A 23,099-nucleotide genomic window follows, 5' to 3' on the forward strand; every position below is an offset into this window, starting at 1 on the left:
GGGCAGGCACTGCAGTCCGGCCCCAGCCCTCCTGCATGGACAGACTCCCCAGAGCATGGGCCAGCGCCCTCCCCAGCCTCAAGCCCCCCACCCATGCAGAAGGCAGAAGCTTCTGGTTACTAAATCAGAGCCTGCAGAAGGAAGTCCACGAGGCTGCCTCCAAAAAATGTAAGAGTTAACACAAAACTGTCCCAGTTTGTCAGCTGCCTGTCTCTGTAGGTGGAGTCCCAGAAGCTCCCCACCTCGGAGGCCCTGCCAGACAATGCAGCCATTGAGCAGGCAGCCCACACCCTCAGGGCCTCCCAGGAACGTGGCCTTGGCCAGCATCACTGGCCCCACCCACTTGGGTCACCCAGAGCCTGGGGAAGGAGCCTACATGGACAGGGCAGGCGCAGAAGGCAGGGCCCTGGGGTAGGGGGTAGTCTTGGGGTTCCAAGTCTCTGCCGGCAGTGTGTATGAATGGCTGTCAGGAAAGAGGGAGGGCATTCCTGTGAGCTGGGCCAGCCCTGGACACCCCTGTCCATCGCGCCTGTCCCCGAGGTAGGGATTTCAAGGAGGCTCCACCCCAAAGGTGCTTGCCCAAGTCCCAAGGGATAGAAACCAGGTACTCGAATTCCAGGGAGCCTCCTTTTGGGCCTGTCTAACCCAGAGGTCAGGCTTGCACCTACAAGGGCGAAGTCCCTGGAGCTTGAGTCCCTGGCAAGTCCAGGAAATGCCAGGATTAGGGTTGTGGTCAGATTCTGGTCCAACACAAACTGGAGACCAGGGCGATCCCAGGTGTGCACTGACAGTTTGGCCATCTGAGCATCTGGCTGGCCACCATCTGAGAGCCAGCTCTGCCAGGCACAGCACCAGACACAGAGAATGGGCTGGGGCTGTGGGCCTGCCCTGGGGGACATGGCCCCAAGGAGGGGTTAGCAGAGGGATTCACAAACACCTAAGACTCAGGATGTGCAGGGTCAGAGGGAAATACCGAACAGCTACCAGAAGGGCTGCCTGGTAGGAGATGACATTTTCAACTAAAATTATTAAAAGTTTCACAATATTGCAGCCAGTCCTCAAGGGACAGTTAGGACTGGAACCAAGGCAGAGCAAGCAGCAGTGAGGACGGTAGGCAGCGCAGGCAGAGCCCTGTGATCCTGCCCTGAGGTTCGGGCAGGTGTTCGAGTCTTGCAATAGCCTCACAGGCGACCCCTAGCCTTGCCTGGCTCACCCCCAGCGACTTCGCAGAGCTGACGCACCACAGAACACTAAGGTGGGCACAGGCTCTCGACTGCGGTGCCCATTACCCCTGGGCTCCACTGCGGTCTAACATGCACGACAGGAATGACCTCAGAACAAGGAATGTCAGAGACCCAAGCTTCAATCTGCTCCTCTGTTCAATAGTCCTCCTCTGTCACCGTCATATGGGATGATACAGGGGTTGTCCAGGGCTGGCTACCTGTCTTCCGAGGAGTGCGCCATGACCACTTGTCACACAGAACCATGTCCATCTCCATGAGGGACACACATTGACCAACTTCTGTCTAGAGACAACCCTCAGTACCAGAGCCAGCTTTGAGGAAGGCAAAGGAACCAGGGCTGTGCAATGCCAGCTGTAGAAATGTGTCATCAGGACGGGGAACAGCCTGCCAGGACTGAAAAAGGTTCCCTGGGGATGGCCCAGCCTGAGAGACCAGAGGGCGTGGCCAAGGAGGAAGAACAGCCTAAGAAATACAAGGGAAACAGAAGCCACAGGTCACAGTGCCCTACTGCCCGGGTACCACCCTGTGTCACCACACCCCACCCAGGACTGGAATTAATTACCTGCTGCTCACGGGGCTGGACAGGAGCCAGGCCGGGGTGGGGCGAACCAGAGGGCATGTGCCCATCTCCAGGAGCAGCTGCACTTGGCCCAGCTCACAGATGCCCCGTGGGAAGGTGACCTATGTGACTAGAGCTGAAAGTCCTTTGGGCCACATCAGACACTGGAATTCTCACCCCAAAGGTGATGATTTATAAAGGTTCACACTCCTTCAGAGGCCAGGAAGAACACAGCCTGGCTCTTTCTGGAGCACTCTTGTGGGAACTAACCTATTCCAAGAGACCAGCATTGGCCCCTCTGAGGGGGATGAACCCAGGACCCACACACCTCCTGCAACCACCTTTCCCGCTATCACATTGGGGTCTAAGCCCCTGGCGCATGGACAGGTAGGGGACAAAACACATCCAAGCCACAGAGCACTGTGCTAAGCCTGAGGTCCCCCATCTACAAAATGTGGGTAGCAACGAGATCTTAACACACCTCATTGGGATAGAGAGGTCTACTCAGCTGTGCAGTGCTTTACAGTAAAGTGTGTGTGCGTGTGTGTCTGTCCCAACACCATGGGCAATGGGGTGACCCCCAAGCCCAATGCAGATGGACAGCAGGGGCTGGTGAATGTCGGGGGGCCCCAAGGCATCAGTGCAGAGGGCCTGGCTCCTGACACCAAGAGGGCACGGCCAGGAGTCTGCGCAGGGAGCCCTCCTTGGGGTCCTTCCTCCCCAGTGCCCTTGGACAATGATTAGGAAACAGAAGCTCAGCGGGGAAGGGAAAGTGCTTGACTCAGGCACATGGTGGGCGGGGCCCAGGCCCAGGCAGCACTCGGGGGTTCCTGACTCCTGCCCAGCAGCCCTTACGCAACAAGCCACTGTTTTCTTCTCAGTGCTGAGCCTCGCCCATGCCAAACAAGCGCTCCACCACCGTGCACAACCCCAGCCCTTTTCATGTTCTGAGACACGGTCTCACTAAGTTGCCCAAGCTGCCTCAGACTTGCAATGCTCCTGCCTCAGCCTCCTGGGTAGCTGGGATTACTGGTGTGTTCCACCACAACCAGCTTTTACACTTTTTAAAAACTGACAGACACAATGCTAACTTGCACTTATTTGTGGGGTACAGTGTGACATTTCGATTCACGCACGCAACTGTGTAATGATGTGGTCAGGATCATCAGCATGTCCATCACCTTGGACACTTACCAGGTCTCTGCATTGGGAACATTCGAAGCCTTGCCAGTAGTTATTTTGAAATCTACAATTAATTGCTATCAACAAGTTACTCCACTGCTCTTCCTCCTATCCAACTACACCCACATATTTGTTAACCATCGCTCTACCCCACCTTCCCAGCCTCTGGTATTACTCTTTTACTGTCATTTCTATGAGAAGTGTATTCTACATATAAGTGAGGAGATGTGGTATTTATCTTTCTGTGCCTGGCCAACTCCACTTAATGTAATCTAATTCACATTGCTACAAATGGCAGCATTTCATTCTTTACGGGTGAGTAGTATTCCACTGTGTATATCACCTTTTCTTTACCCATTCCTCTGTTCATGGACACCAAGGATGATTCCACTTCTGGTCTGCTGAGAGACTACCCAGAGCTGTGCAGCCAAGCGGCACCAACAGCTACTTCTACTACTGCATTTTCTTGGTAGTTGTGGTTTTTTCAAGGCCAGATAAGTAAGTTTTGTGGGTGACCAAGGACAGCCTCCAAGCCAAGATGACCCTGCCTGGTGAGATGGGGACAGCAGGCCTCTTCTGCTCACACCCTGCTCATGACCCTGGGAATGCACTTCCCTTTCACACAAGCTCCTCTTTGAGACAAGCCACCCTCCGAGAAGCCCACGGTCACCAGCCCACACTCTCACAGGAAGTCCTCGGGAGTGTCCCGGCCGGCCGGCCCCTCCCTGGCACTCACATCCTGCCTCCCTGGTCTCCCCCATGCTCACCCACTGAGGACAGTTTGCCTGGTGCTGTGCTGGGACGGCTGGGACAGCAAGGGACAGACAGAGGAGGGCACACAGGAAGTGGTGGTCGCACTTCCTGAAGCTGTGTGCCAGGCCTGTGTCAACACTGTTCTTTTTAACGATGACCCGTGGCTCATTGCTTCCCACAGTCCTATTGTAAGACTGCCTATGGTACCAATGAGAAATGGACGCTGGCGGAGGGGAGGGCTTTCCCAGGGCCCTCGGTCAGGATGCAGTAGACAGGGAAGGGTCTAGACAGAAACCCTGACGTTTCTCAAAGCAAAGCCTGGCACCATTTTGGGGTACTCACCTCCCACTCCCCCACCACTACCTCCTGCATATATGTACACACACATATACACATTTAGAAAGATCACAGATCCCTGAGAAGTCTCGATTTGGACTCCCCAGCCAGGATTCCTGGCTTAATTGCTCATAGGTCTGGGTAGCTACCAGGAGAACAGTAGCTTGCATATGTAAAAATACATGCTCCTGCAGGGTGTTGGCACACGCCTGTAATTCCAGCACTCAGGAGGCTGAGGCAGGAAGATCACCGTAAGCTCAAGGCCAGCCTGAGCTATACAGCAAGACCCTGCTTCAAAACATCAACAAAGCAGAACTCGTAGTTATCTTTAGGTCCCTCAGTTTTGACAGACAGAGAACTGGGATGAGAATGAGCTTGTTCCCTCTCAATTCCACTAAAAGAAAAACAGTGCAAAACCCTCACCAAGGAACAACAGGGCTCAGCCTCAGTACCAGGGACACCTTGGGCACTGCAAGGTCTGCAGCGAACTGCGGAGAGTGACTCTGGGGAAGGGCAATCTCCGCCAGCCCTGGGGAGCCCTCCAGACTGTCCAAGAGGAGTCAGAGGTCAGGACGTTACACGAAACCTTCAGATAAAACACAAGCCTCAAATTTCTACAAGCTTCCGGCACACAGGCCTGACGCCTTCAGAGATGCACAGAATGCCCTACCATGGGCAGCCCAGCCCCTTGCCACAAAGCTGCCCTGAGACTGAGGAACCCTGGCACAAGGCTTAGGAGCTGCGTGCGTGCCTTATAGAAGCCTGGCACCCTGCTCCCACTGCTGCCATTTGCACCGCTGCCCATGAGACAACTTCTGCAGCAATTTCAAGAGAAAAGGATTTACGGCTAAAAGTCTGGGATGCCCTGATGTAATGGTGAGCACTGAGACGTGAGCTTTGGGAGAAGGTTCCTAGTGGGTTCCCCGGGGACCATGTCACCCTGGTCCTCACGACCTCATCCCCAAGAGAGCCACTGCTGCCCGGTGACCCTGCCAACTCTGTCATGTTGGCCTGGCCTCCTGTGCCACCGCCAGAGCATCTCCAGGTGGTGCCCCTGATGTGACAGAAGGACCTGTGTTTGGGGACATCATACCACGCCTGGGGAAAAAGCAGGCCCCCCCATGGATCCTCGTCACCCTTTCCACGTCCAGTCATGCTGCTGCTGACCTCGAGGAATCTCCATCGGCCAACGCCAAGGCCAGGACCTGAGCTGGCAAAGAGCTGGAGCTAGAATCCAACCGAATTGTTTTCTTTTCCTTTAATTCTGATTATGGCCAAGTAGGTACTACTTCCATATAGGGCAATGATATGAAGGCTTCTTTTAAAATTTTTACTTCCTATGATTATGTGTGTAATCACAATATAGACAAGTGACCCGCAAGTTGGCAAATCGGTACACGTGTGTAACACAACTTGATCATCTTAGACCTCCCCCACCACTTCCTTCTTCTTCAAAGTGGTTTCTTTTCTCTTTTTTTTTGGTCTTTTTCCTTTTTATCGGTACCGGGGGTCGAACTCACGACTGTCTGCTTGCAAGGCAGGTGCTTATGCCACTGAGCCCCTAAATCCCCAGCCCCTAAAGTGGTTTCTTTTTAAATAAATTACTGAACTGCTAAAATGTGGGTCATCTTTAAAAAATTATTAAGGACATAGAAAGAAAGAGGCTGGGAGAAGCAGCCTTACCAGCGGCCCTTGCAAAGCTCAGCGCCTTTTGGGTCCCGTTTCTGGGGGGCTGGGCTGGAACCCGGGCCGGCACAAGGGAGCAGGCAAGCGCTGCACCTCTGAGTGACACCTTGGCCTGCCAAGCGTGCAGCGTCCACCGGCGAGAGGCACAGCTTTGTATCAGGGGCAACCCAGGGATGAGGCGGCCTCCGGGCCGTTCCTCTGGAGGTCAGCAGGGAGACTCCTCTGCAGATAAACTCATGGAAAATTTTCAGCCAGGGAAAACACAGGGGCCAGGGGAACTTCTGGCCTTGACCTGGGCTGGGTCTCCAGGGCCTGCTCTGTCCCCTGGGCCATGCTTCCCACCCTAAGACCCCCTTCTTAAGTGGGGCGGGGGGACAAGGTCTCCAAGTCTCACTAAGTAAAAAGCACAAGTGCAGAGGATGCAGGAAACCAAGGGGAGGAGTGGGAATGTAAAGATCTAGGGGAAGGGGAGAGAAAGGCGATGGCATTCACTAGGCAACCACTCTGCCCTCATCTAACCTACACATCTTCATCCTTACAGCCATGCTTCGGACTGGGTTTTATTATCCTCCCCATGTCGGAGATGGAGAAACAGATACAGAGATTAGCTAAATTCCCACTTGGCAGCAAGAACCAGAACTGAAACCAGTTCCTCCACCCAAGGTAGGAAAGAGGACAGCAGAGCCAGAGACCTAACAAATTAATAGAGGGGGAGGCCAATTCGCCCTACTGAAATCCCCTGGGAGTTTCCTAACACTGGTGATAAGGTGACAACTCCCCCCACCCATCCGCCCAACCTACCTGGTTACCCGGCTCTCACCAGCTCTCCGAACTGGACACACAGGGCCTTTGCATGTACTGTTTCCCTGATCCTCTCTCTTCCAGTAGCCTGTCAAATGTCTCCCCAAAGAGACCTCCAGAGCACACACAAAGGTGGCTCACCCTGTCCCTGGACTGCACCCCTGATTTTAAATCCATGTCATCTCCATCCTTATCACAGCTGTGTCTGTATCTATGTGCTCATTAGCCAGCTTCCTGCCAGCGTGGGAGCTCTGAGGACCAGGACCTTGTCTCTACCTGCTTTGCCCCAGCCCCTAGCAGAGCCTGGCGAATCACAGATGCTCAGGGTATGGGCAATGTCTTATTCATGTCCCTCTCTGCCACTGTGGTCCTAACAGCGCCCATCTGGTCCTCTACAAGCTCAGGGTCTCCATACTTCCTACCCTCAAGCTGACTTATGCAACTCTTCTGAGCTTAGTGAAAGTATCATCTCATGAGAGTTTTTTCTCTCTCCATCCTTTCCCTGCTCAAAAAGCACCCCCTCTTTTCCCCACTGGTGTTTTCTTCTACCCACTTAATTCCCCTCCCCCACAACACAACACTGGGGAATGAACCCAGGCGTGCTCTACCACGGGGCTGCATCCCTTGCCCTGTTTATTTTGTGAAAATCTCCTCAAAGTTGCTTTAATCTGCAATCCTCCTGCCTCAGCCTTCAAAGTAGCTGAGATTACAGCCACGTACCACCAAGCCCTGCTCACTTGGTTCTTTGTTTGCTTCCAGGATGTTTGTTTCTTCCGCTAGACTTTGAGCCCAGTGAGGCCAGGGTCCTTTCTCAACTGTCAGTATGATCATACCGGCAGCTTGAAATCGACTGCAGTGGGAAACAGGCACCCATGGCACACCAGGGCTCCTCCTTCCCAGGGAGACAGCTGCTGGGCATCTACACCTCACTCTTGCTCCCGAAATGAATGTGCAGAACAGACCCCACCCAGGGGCCGAGCTCTGATGCAAGGGCCGTGACACGCAGAGGGAGGAAGGCTGGGGTTTCCAGCATTCGTCCTCTGGGGGGCTGGGCGTGGTCAGAGCCCCACTGCTATGGAGGAGCCACGACCACGTCTGGCCGCGGGCTCCCTCACAAGGCTCACTGGGAAGGAACTTCATTACTGTATTCACACCTAATCACTTTATGTTAAAACGGACACTGGAGTCGGTTACTGGGAGAAGTTTAAGAACACTTGGGGGTGTGAATCGGCTTTTTTCAACTATAAACTTCGTGATATCTGTACACAGATCCAGGACTTCTGATGAAAACTAATCATTTTTAAATTGAGATGTGCTGCACATTATAAAACACATACTAGGGGCTGGGGATTTAGCTCAGCGGCATAAGCGTCTGCCTTGCAAGCAGGCAGTCATTGAGTTTGATCCCTGGTACCAATGAAAAGGAAAAAGACAAAAAAAAAAAAAAAAAAAAAAAAAAAAACACCACATACTAGATTTGAAGCCTTATAGTTTAAAAACAGTAAAATACCTTACTAATAATTTGCTTTGTTTTGTTTGTTTTTTGAGATAGACTTTTGCCATTTAGTTGAGACTGGTCTTGGACTCACTATGTAGCCTAGACTGGCCTCAAATTTACAGCAATCCTCCTGCCTCAGCCTTCCAAGTGTTGGGATTACGGGCACATGGCACCATTCTCAGCTCTTTTGCTAATAATTTTAATACTGACTGTATGTCAAAAACATTGTATTGCTGATACACCAGGTTAAAGAATTACTTAAATCAGATTCATCCATTTCCTTTTGCTCCTTTGAATGTGCCATCTGGAAACTTACACATGTAGCCCACACTATATGTGTAATGGACTCTGCCAGTCTAGAGCATCTGGGGTTGCTCTGTTACCATCCACTTGCACCATTTAACACTCAGAAACAGAAGTGGAAGTAACACACCACTAAGCGAATTCTACTGAGATTACACATTCTGGAAGAAAACGAGCCCACCTTGTCAGACCGTGCAGGCAGTGGTTTGGTGAAGGACTTCCGCCCTGCACAGGGGAAGTCCTGTCTCTGGTTACCACTGCTACACAAGGGGGCTACAACACCTGGCCATCAGCCAGTTTCTCACCCAAAGCCCCTGAGAGCAGACCCTGGGCCCAGGGCTGGTTCTCTGGGGTTTTGTTTTTGCATTTTTTTTTTTTCTTTTTGGTCTCTTTGAGACAAGGTTTTGCTATGTAGTCCAGGCTGGCCTTGAACTCACAGCAGTCCTCCTGCCTCTCAGCTTCCCAAGTACTGGGGTCACAGACACAAGCCACCACAGCAGGCTTCCTGGGGCTGGTTTTGTCAAAGACTCTCATACGGACAAATTGACTCTTGGGAACGCACCAAAGATCTAGGCTGGCCACGAGGCAGGCTTGAGAAGCATCACAGCAAAGAGCTGGTGTACCCTTAACTCTCAGAACTACGAGACTGCCCCCTTCCACACTTGTGCACCCTTGTCTCTCTCACTAGACTGCCCTTCCTTCTCTTATCTTTCTAAAGGACTCTTAGGCATCCTGCAAGACCCAGTTCAAATGCCTTTCCTCTGAAGCTTTTCCTGACCAGATGATATTCCAATCCTTAGCCTTCTAGCACAACCTCTCCTGACCACTTCCTGGTCAGATACAATGCCTTAACTCAGCCCTCAAATGTAAATTTTTTCTAGAACACAGAACATGCGGGTCCTCCCTGTAACCTCAAATAATGGTTCTCAAATTTAGGCAAATATCAAAGTCACTTGGAAGGCTCCATAAGATGCAGACTGCTGGGCCTCACCTCCAAATTTCTGGTTGGGGGAAAGCCCGAGTCTTGTGTGTATGACTCACAAGGTCCTGGGCAAGGTCATGCTGCTCCAAAGACCATTAATTTGAAAAGTCAAGGACAAACTTCTGACCTTGGCATTCAGGGCCACTTTTCTTTTCTTTTCGGTACCGGGAATTGAACCCAAGACCTTGGGTTTGTCAATCAGGCACTTCTGCTGCTGAGCAATGCCCCTGGCCCTGGCATTCAGGCCTTCTACAATTATTTTACCACCCATCTCTCTCAGGACTAGCAACCACCTGGACATGCCACTCCTCTCGGCCTCCACACCGTGCCTGTGCTGTCCTTCTCCTTGGCACCCGCTATGGCCACTGGCTTCCGGTGCCACCTCAATCAGGAACCTGAATCCCCCAAAGTGAGAACACAGCACCTTTCAAAGTCTACAGAGCAAAGGGAGGCTACGAGGGCAGCTCCAGGGAGGAGGGGAAGGAACGGCTGTGGCCACAGCAAAAGCCTTGGATGGGAAGGTACCAGGATGAGAAAGTGACAATCTGGGAACAGGACATTCTGGTGTTATCTACTCAAAGGCCACCGAGCAGTCACAAGCCAATTAAGGGTTATTCTTTCCCTCTATCTGGTTCTCCAGCTCCACCACTTTCTAGCTGTGTGGCCTGGAGGCAACACACTTGGCTTCTTTGTTTCTCATTTGCCTCTAGAAGACAAGGACAAAGCAACAATCTCAGAGAATGAAGATTAAATGACACAATGCCAGTGGAAGTCATAGCAAAGGCCCGGCAGACAGTGAGCCCTGGATACATGCTAGCTCTTCACGGTGCTGGCTTTGAACCCACGACAGTAATGAATGTGGGCCTAGTCATGAGCAATAATAGGAACAGACACGTGAGATTTTTCTTAATGGGCATAACCAGCAATCCCAAAACACATGAGTGAACAAGAGGATGAACAGACCAACAGGTGGATGGGTAGGCGGCCCACAGGAGGATTCTTTGGTTCCCATCAAAAGTGGCTGCGCGAGACCAGTTTGGAGACAGAAATTTTAAAATAGTAAAAACTGAGCTGAGAATGGTGATGCATGCCTATAAGTCCAGCACTCTGGGAGGCTGAGGCAGGAGAATCACAAGCTCAAATCCAGCCTGGACAACTCTGCAATTTAACTGTTGTGTGTAGTTTCTCTGTCTAACTTATAGAGCTGCTTTTTGAAATGTTTGTTCTTTAAAGCGATTATACAAATATTACATATATTATCATCAGAGAAAGATGAGAACATACAAAAAAGAAAAACTATTCAAGTATTTAAACTGGACCTAACCATCTCAGATCATGTCTCAAAAATTGAAAAAGGCCAGGTATGGTGGCACATGCCTGTAATTCTAGCACTTGGGAGGCTGAGGCAAGAGGATCACCATGAGTTAGAGGCCAATTAAAAATAAAAAAATTAAAAAGGTGGGGGATGGAGTTCAGTGCAAAGATCCTGGGTTCAATCTCTACTACAGCTCTCCCAAAAAGGTAAATATGCTGATAAACTGGATCCCAGACAAAAATACAGCAAATTCAGAGATGCCCATCATAGAGTCATTTATAACAATAATAACAAAATCAGAAGCCAAAATGGCCAACAATAAAGAATACACAGAAAGATGACCGAGCTCTTTGGAAGAATAAAAACTGAAGATGCAAGTGTTTCCCTGGGACAGGAAAACTTCTAGCAGGCTGAGGGCCTCACGTAGTAGCAGAAATCTCGCCTGGTGTGAGCCAGCTGTGAACCAGGTCCTGGATTCTAGCCCTGGCACCACCACCACCAAAAAAAAAAAAAAAAAGAGTTCTAAATATATTTCAAACAATAAAGTGTAGGATAAAGTAACCAAAATAGTCATTTTATTTCTTTAAAATTTTATGGGTAAACATAGTTTAGAAAAATTCGTTCTAAACCTATAATCTCTGCACTTTGGAGGCTGAGGCAGAAGGATCCCCATGAGTTCAAGGACAACTTGGGCTAAATAGCAAGACCTTGTCTCAAAAAAGCCCCAAATATATATATACATACATATTTTTTTTCCCTGTCATCAGAGTCATCACAGGAGCAAATACTTGGATGGTTTTAATCATTCTTTACTCTTCTGTATATTTACATTTTTCTTGGATGACTGGACATACATATTTGTGTAATTTCTTGAAGGAGGAAAAACCATTTTTAAAAGCAGCTCTGTAAATTAGGACAGAGAAAACACAGTCTTAGCAGCCCCAGCCTGTGTGTCCCTGAGCAAGGGGCCTCCCTCTCTGTGCCTCTGTCCCCTCCTCGGGGGAAAAGGGTGACCACCTGGTGACTCTCCCTACCCCGCTCTACTCCTGCGGTCTTGGAGACAGCGGACAGAGAAGGGCTTCGAGAGCTGAGGCTGACAGTCGCTGCAACCTAAGAAGCTCCCTGCAGAGATGCTCCAAGAGATGGCCTCATTCTGAGCAGGAAGTGTTGGGGGACAGAGCTCTGGGGGTGCCTGCATGGTGTAAGTTTTCCGGATTGGAAGCTTCATCCTTGGCGGTCATGGTGGAGACAGTGTGACCTTCAGAAAGTGAGCACTGGTGGTAGGTCACAGGTCCTTGGGGTGCTTCCCTGGAGGGGACAAAGTACCCTGGGACCCTGGTCTTCCTGGCATCTGTCCTGCAATGTGACCTCTACCTGCAGCACGCCCTCTTGCCAGGAAGCTGTCCACCATGAGGTCCTCACCAGAGCTGAGTCCAAGCTGGTGCACGGCCTGGAGCCTCCAGAGGCAGGAGCTCTCTTCTTTATAAGGTGCCCAGCCTCCGGAGTTTCATTATAATCATGGAATACTGATGAACACAAGCCAGCAGGGCTGAGTCCCCACCCCGGGGGCCACTGGCTTCCTCGTACTGGCTTCAGCTCTGAGGCTGTGCAGTGAGAGAGCCTCACAATGGTTTGTAAGTGCTCCGCTGGTTTCTGAAGCACCAGAATCTTTTTCTTAAGTGAAACTGATTTCCCCACACAGCAACAGTAGTTCCATTCCTGAACAGAAGGACTTCTGGCAAAAAAGCCAGGACTCTATTTCCCCTGATTTAAAATGGGAAAAAAATAGTAATATGTCAACTTTAAGCTCTCTACCAGTTCCCTAAAATGTAACTAAAACACAGTGAAACTCTATAGGTAATAAACCATCCCAATAGCACATCTGATGCTTAAAATACCCCTTCCTGGCCTGGGGTACAGCTCAGGGTATAGTTGGCGTTGTGAGTGCACTTACAAAGCCCTGAGTCCACTGCCCACAGTTAAATCTCCTCCCGATCACACACAGCTCTGAACCCCACTAACTGCTGCTGCTGCTGAGTGTGATAACAGTGACCCTGGGCCCTTGCAGCTCCAGCGACAGCTGAGACAGTCCCCCACTGTGGGCCTCTCAGCAGCCTTCTCAAAACATCAACACATGATTCTGATGTTCTCCCACTGCATCCAGAATTCACTTGAGACTCTCCCTGAGCACTAATTTGCTTCAATGTGGTACTGATTTGGGGGGATGTAAATATGGTATTTGGGCTGGGGGATCTAGCTCAGAGGTAAAGCATTTGCTTAACACATGCAAAGCTATGGGGCCCATCCCCAGCACCCCCCACACACATTTTACATATAAAACTGGCTTAAAAGAGCACAGAATGGAGGGTTATAGAACAGACTCCTCTTTGGTGCTGCAGCAGCTGCAGAACAGATGCTAACACCACAAATAACAGAAGAGCCAGCACCTACCCAGCTCTTACATGGGCCCAGCACTATCTTAGCCCCTGTCAGGAAACAACTCAATTATCCCTGCAACCTTCCATGAGCTGGGTACTACAGGCTGCGTGACCCTGTCCCAAAATGCTTGGGACCAGGAGCACTTCAGACTTTGTTTTTTGTTTTGTTTTGTTTTGTTTTTGTCTTTTTCGTTTTTATCAGTACCGGGGATCGAACTCACGACTGCCTGCTTGCAAGGCAGGCGCTTATGCCGCTGAGCTAAATCCCCAGCCCCCAGACTTTGGAATACTTTGGATTTATGTTAATTTGGGGTTTTTTGTTTGTTTTGGTTTTGTTTTTGGTACTGGGGATAGAACTCACAACCTCACACTTGCCAGGCAGGCGCTTACGCCACTGAGCTAAATCCCCAGCCCTCCTACTTTGGATTTAGACGATTTCAGATTTTGAACCATTTACATATATTTTACCAACTGAATAGTCCTCATCTGAGAATTGGAAATCCAAAATGCTCTGAAACCCCAAAGTCTTTTGAGTACTGTTCACATTTTGAGCGATTTAGATTTCAGATATTTGGATTGAAGAGGGTCAGTTTGTATTATTAGCCCCATTTTACAGGTGGAGAAGCCAAGGAACTGACAGGCTTAGAGTAGGTTTATGATTACCCAGCTTTATGAGCAACAGCACTGGAATTTAGGAGCGGACGCTAGAGCTCTGGAATCTGCTCCTGCTCTGGACCATTGTCCCTATTTTCCCAGAAAGGGGAGACTCCATGGCAAGGGAAGGGCAGGGGCCTCAGAGCCCCTCACTGCACCAGCCTTTGCCTTCAAAGAGACACCAAGGAGGAGCCGAAGACCGTGCTGGTTCCGGAGTACCAGGCCGAGGGCTGAGGGCCACGGGGCAGTGCCCTTACCCACAGCTTCCCATCGTAATAGTAGGCTCCCAGGAGTTTCACGATGTAGGGGTGGTCACAGGTGGCCAGGATCTCAATCTCCACGATGTAGTCCTCCAGCTCCTCCTCACTCTTGGTCTCAATGACTTTGGCAGCAGCCAAGGCACCAGTCTCCTTATTCTTGGCCTGCAAAGGGAGACACAAAGGTCAGCAAGGCAGATGGACAGGAAGCTGACCCCTGGAAGGCAGCCTGGGGAGCCCTGCGTGAGTGTGAAAACAGAGGCCGGATGTCCGGAGGCATGAGACGATAGGGCAGGATAGACACAGTCCTGGACCAGGGCCAGCTCCACACATCGCGTCCACACAGAGAACACACACCAGAAACAACGTTCTGTGTTGAATAACAATAAATGCAACAGAGGCTGGGGATTTAGCTCAGCGGCATAAGCACCTGCCTTGCAAGCAGGCAGTCGTGAGTTCGATCCCTGGTATCGATAAAAACGAAAAAGACAAAAAAAAAAAAAAAAAAAAACAATAAATGCAACATATCCATCCTGTGAAATACATAAAAATATACCAATAGGTTAGTGTTACAAATACCAACATGGAAAGATTGTTGAGTTGTTCAGCGAAAGGACCCCACTCATTACACAATGAAAGTGGCACAAAATAAAAAACTGCAAAAGCACCGTGGCACACATCTGTAATGCTCACTACTTGGGAGGCTGAGACAGGAAGATTGCAAGTTTGAGGCCAGTCTGCGCAATTTAGCAAGATCTTATCTCAGAATATTAAAATAAAAACTGCTAGGGATGTAGCTCAGTGAACAAGCACAAAGCCCTGAGTACTCTCCCCACACCACGCGCACACGCACACACAAAGAACAGGGAAAAAGCAAAAAAGAAATCTAGACTTTCATACACGTTCACATGTATCTGCAAATACATGGAACACTGCACAGACAGCGCCTGAAAGCAGGCTGGAGGCGCCTGAAACCGGCAAGGGATTCCTGGGCACTTTCACCCTGTCCACGTTTCTGAGAAAGTATGAAAAGAAACATCGCACCATATCACACAGCACAGTGAAGGGCTGGGGACGTGGCTCAGTGGCAGAGTGCTTCCTTAGCATGCACCAGGTCCTGCAAGGTCAGCACTGCGAAGACATTTTAAAAACTAGACTGAAGGGGCTGGGGATTTAGCTCAGCGGCATAAGCGCCTGCCTTGCAAGCAGGCAGTCGTGAGTTTGATCCCTCGTACCGATAAAAAGGAAAAAGACAAAAAAAAAAAAAAAAAACTAGACTGAAAAAGATTTTTATGTAAATGCCCAAGTCCACTGGAATTTTTCCCTAGATGGGCATCACCTGGGCAACACAATTTTTTTCTTTTTTGAGATGCAATTTTCTTTTTTTTTTTTGAGACAGGGTCTCACTAAGTTGCTTGGCCTCCTCTCATTAAAAGGAATGAAATTCTGATACATGCTACGACTCGGATAAATCCAGAGACCGTGTGTTAAGTGAAATAAGCCAGACACAGAAGACCAAACACCTTAGGATTCCACTTCTTATGAGATAAATTCACACAGACAGAAACTAGAATCGAGGCCACCAGAGGTAAGGCAGAGGAAAAGGAGTTTTTGTTTAGAGGGCACAGAATATTTGCGGGACATGATAAAAAAAAAAAAAACAAAAAACCCGGAATATGGACAGCTACCTAACTTGCGAATGAACTTAATGAAAGATAAACATGCTGAGAATGACGTCACACATCTTGTCAATATTCCAAAAAGAATGAGCCAGAAATAACAATGCAGGCAGCGCAAGCAACGCACCTCATTCCACAGCGTGAGCTGGGGTCCCAGAAACGGAAGGCAACCCCACAGTTCCCCAGGGTGTCCTGTGAGCTGAGGGGACACCACGCAAGCATCCTCCTCAGCCAGGAGATTCCAGTGTCAGAAAAGGGCACATTTTGTGAGGATGGGGCCCCTAAAAGCGAGCTGCTAATACAGAGACTGAGCAGCTGCCTGCTGTGAAGCACAGGGAAAATTTGTGGGGCTCTCTGAGCATCCCAGGGCTGGTCCCCCCTCAGTGTCTTGCCAAGAACTGGTCCACTCTGTCCTGTATGATAATTATGGCTGTCTACTCCAGCAAGGACGCGGTTGCAGTCACTCTTGGCCCCAGGGACAGTGACACAACACACATTCACCACCACCTGACCAGAACCCAGCACCCAGCAACTCATTTCCCCTCCCCCAAGATGAATTAGAGAGCAGCTGTGACCAGAATGGCACCAGGATTTGGGTCTGGGTCATGGGTCCCTGTGCACAGGGTGCTCACCAGACAGGGACAGAGCCACCCTCTCCTCAGCCTTGCGGGGCCTGGCCTAGTTGGAGAAATCCCTTCCCCTGATTGGGATAAGACCACGTGCCTAGGATGGGGGCAGGGACCTTAGAGGGGCTCCCAACCGGACCAGGGAGCCTCCGGAAGGAAGTGATGCATGGGGCTGACGCAAACAGGCAAATTTTATGTTTGATTGCTTTTTATATATTTATTCTTAGACTGGGTACGTTTTTTTTGTTCACTGTACTGCAAAGTCCCCGGGCTCCCATACGGTACTGAGCACAGCTGAAAGTTTATCACCCAGCACAGCAGAGGTGCACACTTCCTTCAGGTGCTAACACGGTCACCGCCTCCACCACCTTCTGACGCCAGTGCTATTGTGTTACGTCCTGTACAGACAGGAAGACTGAGGCCGAGACCTGATAAAGTGGCAGCGGAGATCTCAAAGGCTGCCAGGCCTGCTCCCAAATCCACACTCTTCCTCCCCCAAGTCCTTCCCAGGCCAGGGCAAGGAACGTCACCAGAGGCCAGGCCTGGCCCTGGACTTTGCCTGCTCCTCAGGTTCAGCTTTGTGGGGCTCTCTCTCCTAAACTGAACTTGACCATTTGTTCCGAGCACCTTAGAAATCTATCAATTAAGCAACTGGGTGCTCTCCTTTCTCTCCCCCTGCTTCCCCCTCTCCCTCTCCTCACCTTTCCCCTCCCTCTCTGGCACACACACACACAGCTGAGTATATACCTTAGGATTTCTTCTGAAGCTGATTTTTTAAAATATCTCTGCCAGGGAACCAGCAAAGAATCCTTTCACATTTGTACAGCACTCCCCCCCACCTCCTCCCCCTTCTCCTCCTCTCTGAGCCCAGAGAAGTCAGGCAGCTCTGCTCCTTTGCAGAGAGGAAAGCTGGGGCTGAGAGGGGAGGCCACGGAAACCACCTTGACCATGCTGAGCAGGCTGGGGCCAACCCCTTGGTCATTCAACTTTCTCTCTTGAGAGCTGGTGAAAAGGCCGCTTGTTACCTTCCCCTGCGTTTCCTGGAAAGGGACCTCCCCCTTAATGGTGGAGGAGGTGAGGACTATTTTCCAGGAGCGCACTAAATCCCTTTGCCTGCCACCCTGAAAGGTAGCACTGACCACAGGGCTGGGCCCCCAGTGGGGTGCCAGTGTCAACACGAGAGAAGAAGGCTGCCCAACACCCTGCCTGGATTTTACAGACCCCAGAGCCTGCCTTGGGCTGGGCTGTCAGGAGAAACCATGGGCCAAAGTTAAATTCCTTAAAAGTCTGCTTACGGCAACGATCCATCACTCTGAGCCCACAGGGATGTAACGGTGTGGATGGTTAAAGAAGCAGACCCTGCAGGAGTGCTCACAGCCAGCCCCCGAAGACAACCAATATGCTTCCCCCTATAGACAAGGCAACTGAGACTCACAGCCATAGGATTTGTCTCAAGTCGCACAACCATTAGGATACAGGTAGGACCCACACAGGAGCCTGCTTGCGCCTAAGATCCTGAGCTCCAAATATGTCCCAACAGCCTTCCTTGTTCAGTGCCCAGGGTTCCCTGTTCCATCTCCCTTCACTTAACATAAAGGCCCACTCACATCCAGAAGCAACCGCTCACACCAAGGGATGAGTGCTGAGCCGCCAGATTTTAATCCAGCCTCCAGCCACTAAGACTGCCATTGCTTGCAGTGCACATTTCCCAGACAGGCGGACTCAGGCTTGGAGAAGTACTGGGAGCCACCCAGGACGGTGAGCTACAGTGGTACCCTGACTTCCAGTCTAGAGTTCACTTTACTACACTGTGCTGCCAGGAAGCAGCGGTTTTCTATTCATTCATTCACTCGCTCACTCATTCAACCATTATTTAGTGAGCCCAAATTAGTGTGAGGCACTTCTAAAGAACAAGACCTAGGACCATGATAGTGAACCTTTCAGAGCTTTCAATACAGCTTTCAGAGCAGCCAGCCATCGATTTGCTACCACTGTCCAACAAGAATTTGCTGTAGAAATCATGGTGCCTCACCCCCTCATCATATAACCCACCCTTCCTTCCTTGCAGCCAGCTTGGTCTTCTTTCCAGTTCCTAAGCTGCAATGGAGCTAAGTAACTCTATACCTCTAACTAGAAATGTGTGGGTGGTTCATCTTGGCCAATGAGAACCCTGCATTCTCTCTAGCCACAGTGATTGGCTCAAGAATGTGATCAAGTCAACCAATGAATTTTATGCAATGTAAGATCAATTGCTAAGACAGTTGTAATTGCTCACAACCATTCTTTTTCTGTGTGTCTGCAGCCTGTAGTCATAGGAAAGCTCAGAAAGAAATTGAGCTGAGAGAACATACTGATTCTCTCAAATTTTTACAACTCTCTCTAGACATCAATATCTTTTCTTTTCTTTTGGCTTTTAAGAAAAGTCTCACTATGTAGTTCAGGCTGGCCTCAAACTGCAGCAATCCTCTGGTCTCAGGTTCCAGAGTGCTGGGATTACAGGTTGTGCATCACCACACCCAGCTCTATTTTATCTGTAAGAAAAATGAGCAGATACAGCAGCAGCTGACTGTATAGTTCTAGCTACTTGGGAGGCTGAGGCAGGAGAATCACTTTGAGCACAGGAATTTGAGGCCAACCTGGGCAACCCAGCAAGACCCTGTGGGGTGGGCGGGGAGGACTGAGGCATTAGTCACTGATGGTTGGCAGCAGAGGGCTGGGTTCTGAGAGGTAAACTCAATTGCCCAAGGTCATATAACAGGTAAAAAACAGTTAGTCACTGAATTTCAATCAGTGTGGTTTCAAAATTTCAGACCACACTGCTTTGCCAGAGATGCCTACAAATCCTATGGCAGCCGGGAGAGAAGGGGAGGGAGACTGTGTCTCAGGAAGCCCCCAGCCCCTGCATGGGCTGCCTGGCCCCTGGGTGGTGCCCCACCTCCTCAGGCTGGGCCCTGGCTGGCACAGGGGGAAGACTGTTCCTGGGCCTCAGTGTCCCCTCTGGAGAGGCTGAGGGCAGGACAGGAACATCTCAGGCTATGGTGTGATCCTGGGAGTAGGCAGTCCTGGAAAGCAAAGCATGGTCTAGGAAGATAGGGTGTGTGTGCGAATCAGTAGACAGGGAGTCACCCACAGAACAAGTGGCTGTCTGTGGGCTCTAGCGTCCTCTTTCCCATCGTTGAAGGCCAGGCCAGGGTCCAACCAAGGCTGAGGGGATCTTTGCCCGGCGCTCTGCTGCCAACCAGCAGTGACTAATGCCTCGGCCCACACCCTGGAGAACACACACACAGTGGCCACTTGTGTTTCCTGGCCCAGACACCTCTGTGGGAACAGTCTTCCCCCTGTGCCAGCCAGGGCCCAGCCTGAGGAGGTGGGGCACCACCCAGGGGCCAGGCAGCCCATGCAGGGGCTGGGGGCTTCCTGAGACACAGTCCCCCTCCCCTTCTCTCCCAGCTGCCAGCTAATCACCTCTGTCCCTCTTCTTCCTCCCAGGAAGTGACCAGTATCCCAGAACTTAGAGGGGCACAGAGACCTTTAGCCACGACTCCAGAACTCTGACTCCCAATTGCATTCCTGCAGTGGGGGAAACTGAGTCCACAAAGGAGAAAGCAGAGGCTCAGATGTGAGCACACTGCCTACCCCAAGAAGTCAGCTAGCACACCAGAGCAATGGGCCTGGAGTGGCCTCTCCCTGAGGACACCCTAACTTCTGGCCTTCAGGCCACTGCAGCAGTCTAGAAGTAAATCCTGGGAGGTGGGGACACCAAGCACTTGGCCAGCATCCACTCCCATTGTAGGTGCACAACTCTAGCTTTTGGGGAGCACTGCCTCTCTGCTCTAAAGGATTCACGAAAGGCCGCCTGCTCCTGGGTCAGGCACCTTCTCTACAAACGCAGCCAATCAGAAAGCTTAACCTTGGCCCAGCTGCTGGTTCACATGTGGGCACAAGGACCCCAGGCAGGCCGGTAAGTCCGGACCCAGGTGTTTTCTGGTTTGTTTTTGTTGTTTTAAACTAATTATTTTAGAGTTTTGCTGCAGATATTAGGAAAGCAGCTTTTTCTTTCCCTGGAGTTGCTAACCCAGCAGAGCTGAAGCGTCTTGTTGTCCACTTTTCCAAGCCTTCACAGAGCCTGGCCATGATTGAGGCCAGGAAGAGAGAAGCAGGGCCCACCGTGGGAGAAGAGCAGAAGGCTGCTGATTCTGTGGAGCCCCTGAAGCCAGCTGTGCCCAAGGGCAGACTCTCCTTAGACAGTTCGGTTATGTGAACCAGTAAGTTCCCTTGGGAGTCACTTGCCACCAAAGAGGAAATGAGTTCCCTATCTCTGGGCATATTCCACAGAGAACAAACATCTATGGAAGAGTCTCACCAGGAAATACACAACTAACAAGGGCCACCTTCATTCTAAACCCACCATGACCAACAATTATAATGTGACTACTGGGCCACAGACCACAGGCCACAGGCCACAGGCACCAAGGAGTTATGCAGCCAAAAGAACCCACCTTCAAAGTACAGGGGATCATTTTACACATATTGAATCAGCAAACACAGGCAATAATGATAACACCAGTGTTGGTGACAAAGATAAACTGCTTCAGTGCTTTAAAACTGGCAATAAATTTTAGTCGCCTTCAAATATTACACCTATTACTCCACATTCCCGAGAACTGGAAGGCAAGAAAAAGTTCAAAAAATACCATAAAAGAAATGTATTAGGAGTCGGGTATGGTGGCGCATTCCTGTAATCCCAGCAGGAGGCTGAGGCAGGAGGATTGCTGCAAGCTCGAGACCAGCCTGGGCTACAAAGTGAGCCTAAGACCAGCCTGAATTGCAAAGTGAGACCCTGTCTCAAAAAGACAAAAAAAAAAAAAAAAAGTAAAAAAATACCCTAAATGTTTAATGGTAAGACAATGGTTAAATTAACTTAATGGGATATAAGCAACTTTTAAAAGTATTAATAAGAAAATAATACAGTAATAAGAAAGTACTTAAGCCACAATAGCAAGCAGCAAAGCAGGATAATAAAATTACAGCTGAATTATACCTCTGGGGAAATGGCGTGCGCCTGCAGACAGAGATGAACTGTCCGCAGTATAATGAAGGCACGTAGCTGTTAAGAGTCATTTTCATCCAGGACAGCTGGCCATCCCCACACGGGTCCCAGTGAGGCCAGACAGGAGTTTGTGCAAAGGAGCCTCCTGCCTGGGCCACACACTCGCATCCTGACCCTGCCCCAGTATTTCCACACGTCCTCTCTGGATCCCACCTGAGCGGGGCTGCTCCAACACAGTGGCAGCGCTAGCCTCCTGCGGCTCCTAACCAGAAGGAACAAAGCCAAGTTCCTCGGTGGCATCAGCCACCTTTCAAACACTTAGCAGCCACACTTGGCTGCCACAGTGAATCTGCTCACCATGGAGGTGAGGGACTATCTCAAACTCACTCCCAATGTCGTAGACTCAGCAAGAACCATGCATGACTTTTTCCAGAAAAAAAAAAAAAAGGGAGCAAGCACAGAGCTTGGAGGAGAACCCCATGGGCAGGCAGGGAGGGGCTGGACATTGCAGGTTAAGTCGCCTACCAACCTGGCTGGGCTGCTGCACAGGCAAAAGGCTCCTGGCTGACCTGCCAGATAAAGCGGTCAGCACCAAAGAAGCGAGCAGTCAGGGCTCAAGGTTTCCACTTTCCACAAGCTCCTGGTGCTGGGCAGCTGTGTCAGGCATGTGTCAAGTAGCATTCAGGCCACTGGAGCCAAAAGGGGCCTGGTGTGGTCCCTGTCGGACACATGGACTCTCTGGGAGCTGCTGGCCACTGCCAGTTGCAGGAAAGGCTTTGATTTCATGGAGGAGAGGATATCTGGCTCCAGAGGAGGCCAGGGTCACAGCAGCACTGGCTACATGCAGCGGAAGGACCAGAGATAAACTCAAGGAGGGTAGTGTGAGGGCAGCAGTCTAGTGGCTGGGTGGGCACCGAGGGGACTTGGGGTCAGCATGCACTAAGGTCTGGCCAACAGGCACAAGTCAGCACAGGAGTGCCGCTGCATGTAATGGCCTGCACTTCTGGAGGCTTGGGGCCTTTGGGCAGCGGGATGACAAGGCCCTGTGGCAGCCACCTGTGGTCTCCTGAGGCAGGACAATGAGCACCCCTCCGTGACCCAATACAACTCCAGGAGGTCCACCACCTCCTCTTATAGGAAAGAAAAAAGGCCCAGGTAGAGAATAGATGTATTCCAGGTCACACAGCTGGAAGGCACCTGTCAAGACTCAGACTCAAAACTGGCTCTCTGCTCAGTGCTCTTTGCACTGAGCCCACCACCTCCGGGTTCTTCTGCCCAATGGTTCTGCATGCCCGTCCTCTGCCATGTCTTCCACTGCCTCCAACCATGTCTTCAGTGAGCCTCAGTGTGCCCTTGTTGACAAATTAAAGCTGAGGTCTTGGCCAGTACTTGCCTGCTCTTTGTACAGGGGCAACCATTGCCTGGCACTCAGCCTGGCACAGCAGGCTCACCCCCTTCGTTTTCCTTCCTCTGCCTGGATTCTGCATTTACCACTCCACAGAATCTAACCCAACAACGGCCTTTTCCACGAAATCTGCCCCAACTCCATCCCACCTGCTATGAGGTGTTCTTTGCTGCCTGTTGCCCTGGTCGTGTGTCACAGAATGTCTCTGAACTGGCAGTGAGCTGTCAACAGCTTAAGCCCATGTTTCATTCTCCTCAGTCTACAGCCCATTGAGACTGACACAGACAAGCCAGGGGATAGATGGGGAAATGCAGAGCGGAGGAAAAGACGG

General features: G+C 50.7%; 1 protein-coding gene across 1 annotated transcript in view; it reads right to left on the minus strand.

Annotated features, from left to right (window-relative positions):
- Stk10 (serine/threonine kinase 10) overlaps positions 1–23,099 on the minus strand; it is a 111,482-nt gene that overhangs the window by 72,048 nt on the left and 16,335 nt on the right. Inside the window, exon 2 of the mRNA XM_063230786.1 lies at positions 14,009–14,173. Within this exon, the coding sequence (XP_063086856.1) occupies positions 14,009–14,173 (165 nt within the window). The remainder of the gene's footprint in view (positions 1–14,008; positions 14,174–23,099) is intronic.

The sequence above is a fragment of the Cavia porcellus genome, unplaced genomic scaffold (genome assembly GCF_034190915.1).
Source record: "Cavia porcellus strain 051 isolate PalLab524CR breed Dunkin Hartley unplaced genomic scaffold, mCavPor4.1 scaffold_19, whole genome shotgun sequence".
NCBI lineage: Eukaryota > Metazoa > Chordata > Mammalia > Rodentia > Caviidae > Cavia > Cavia porcellus.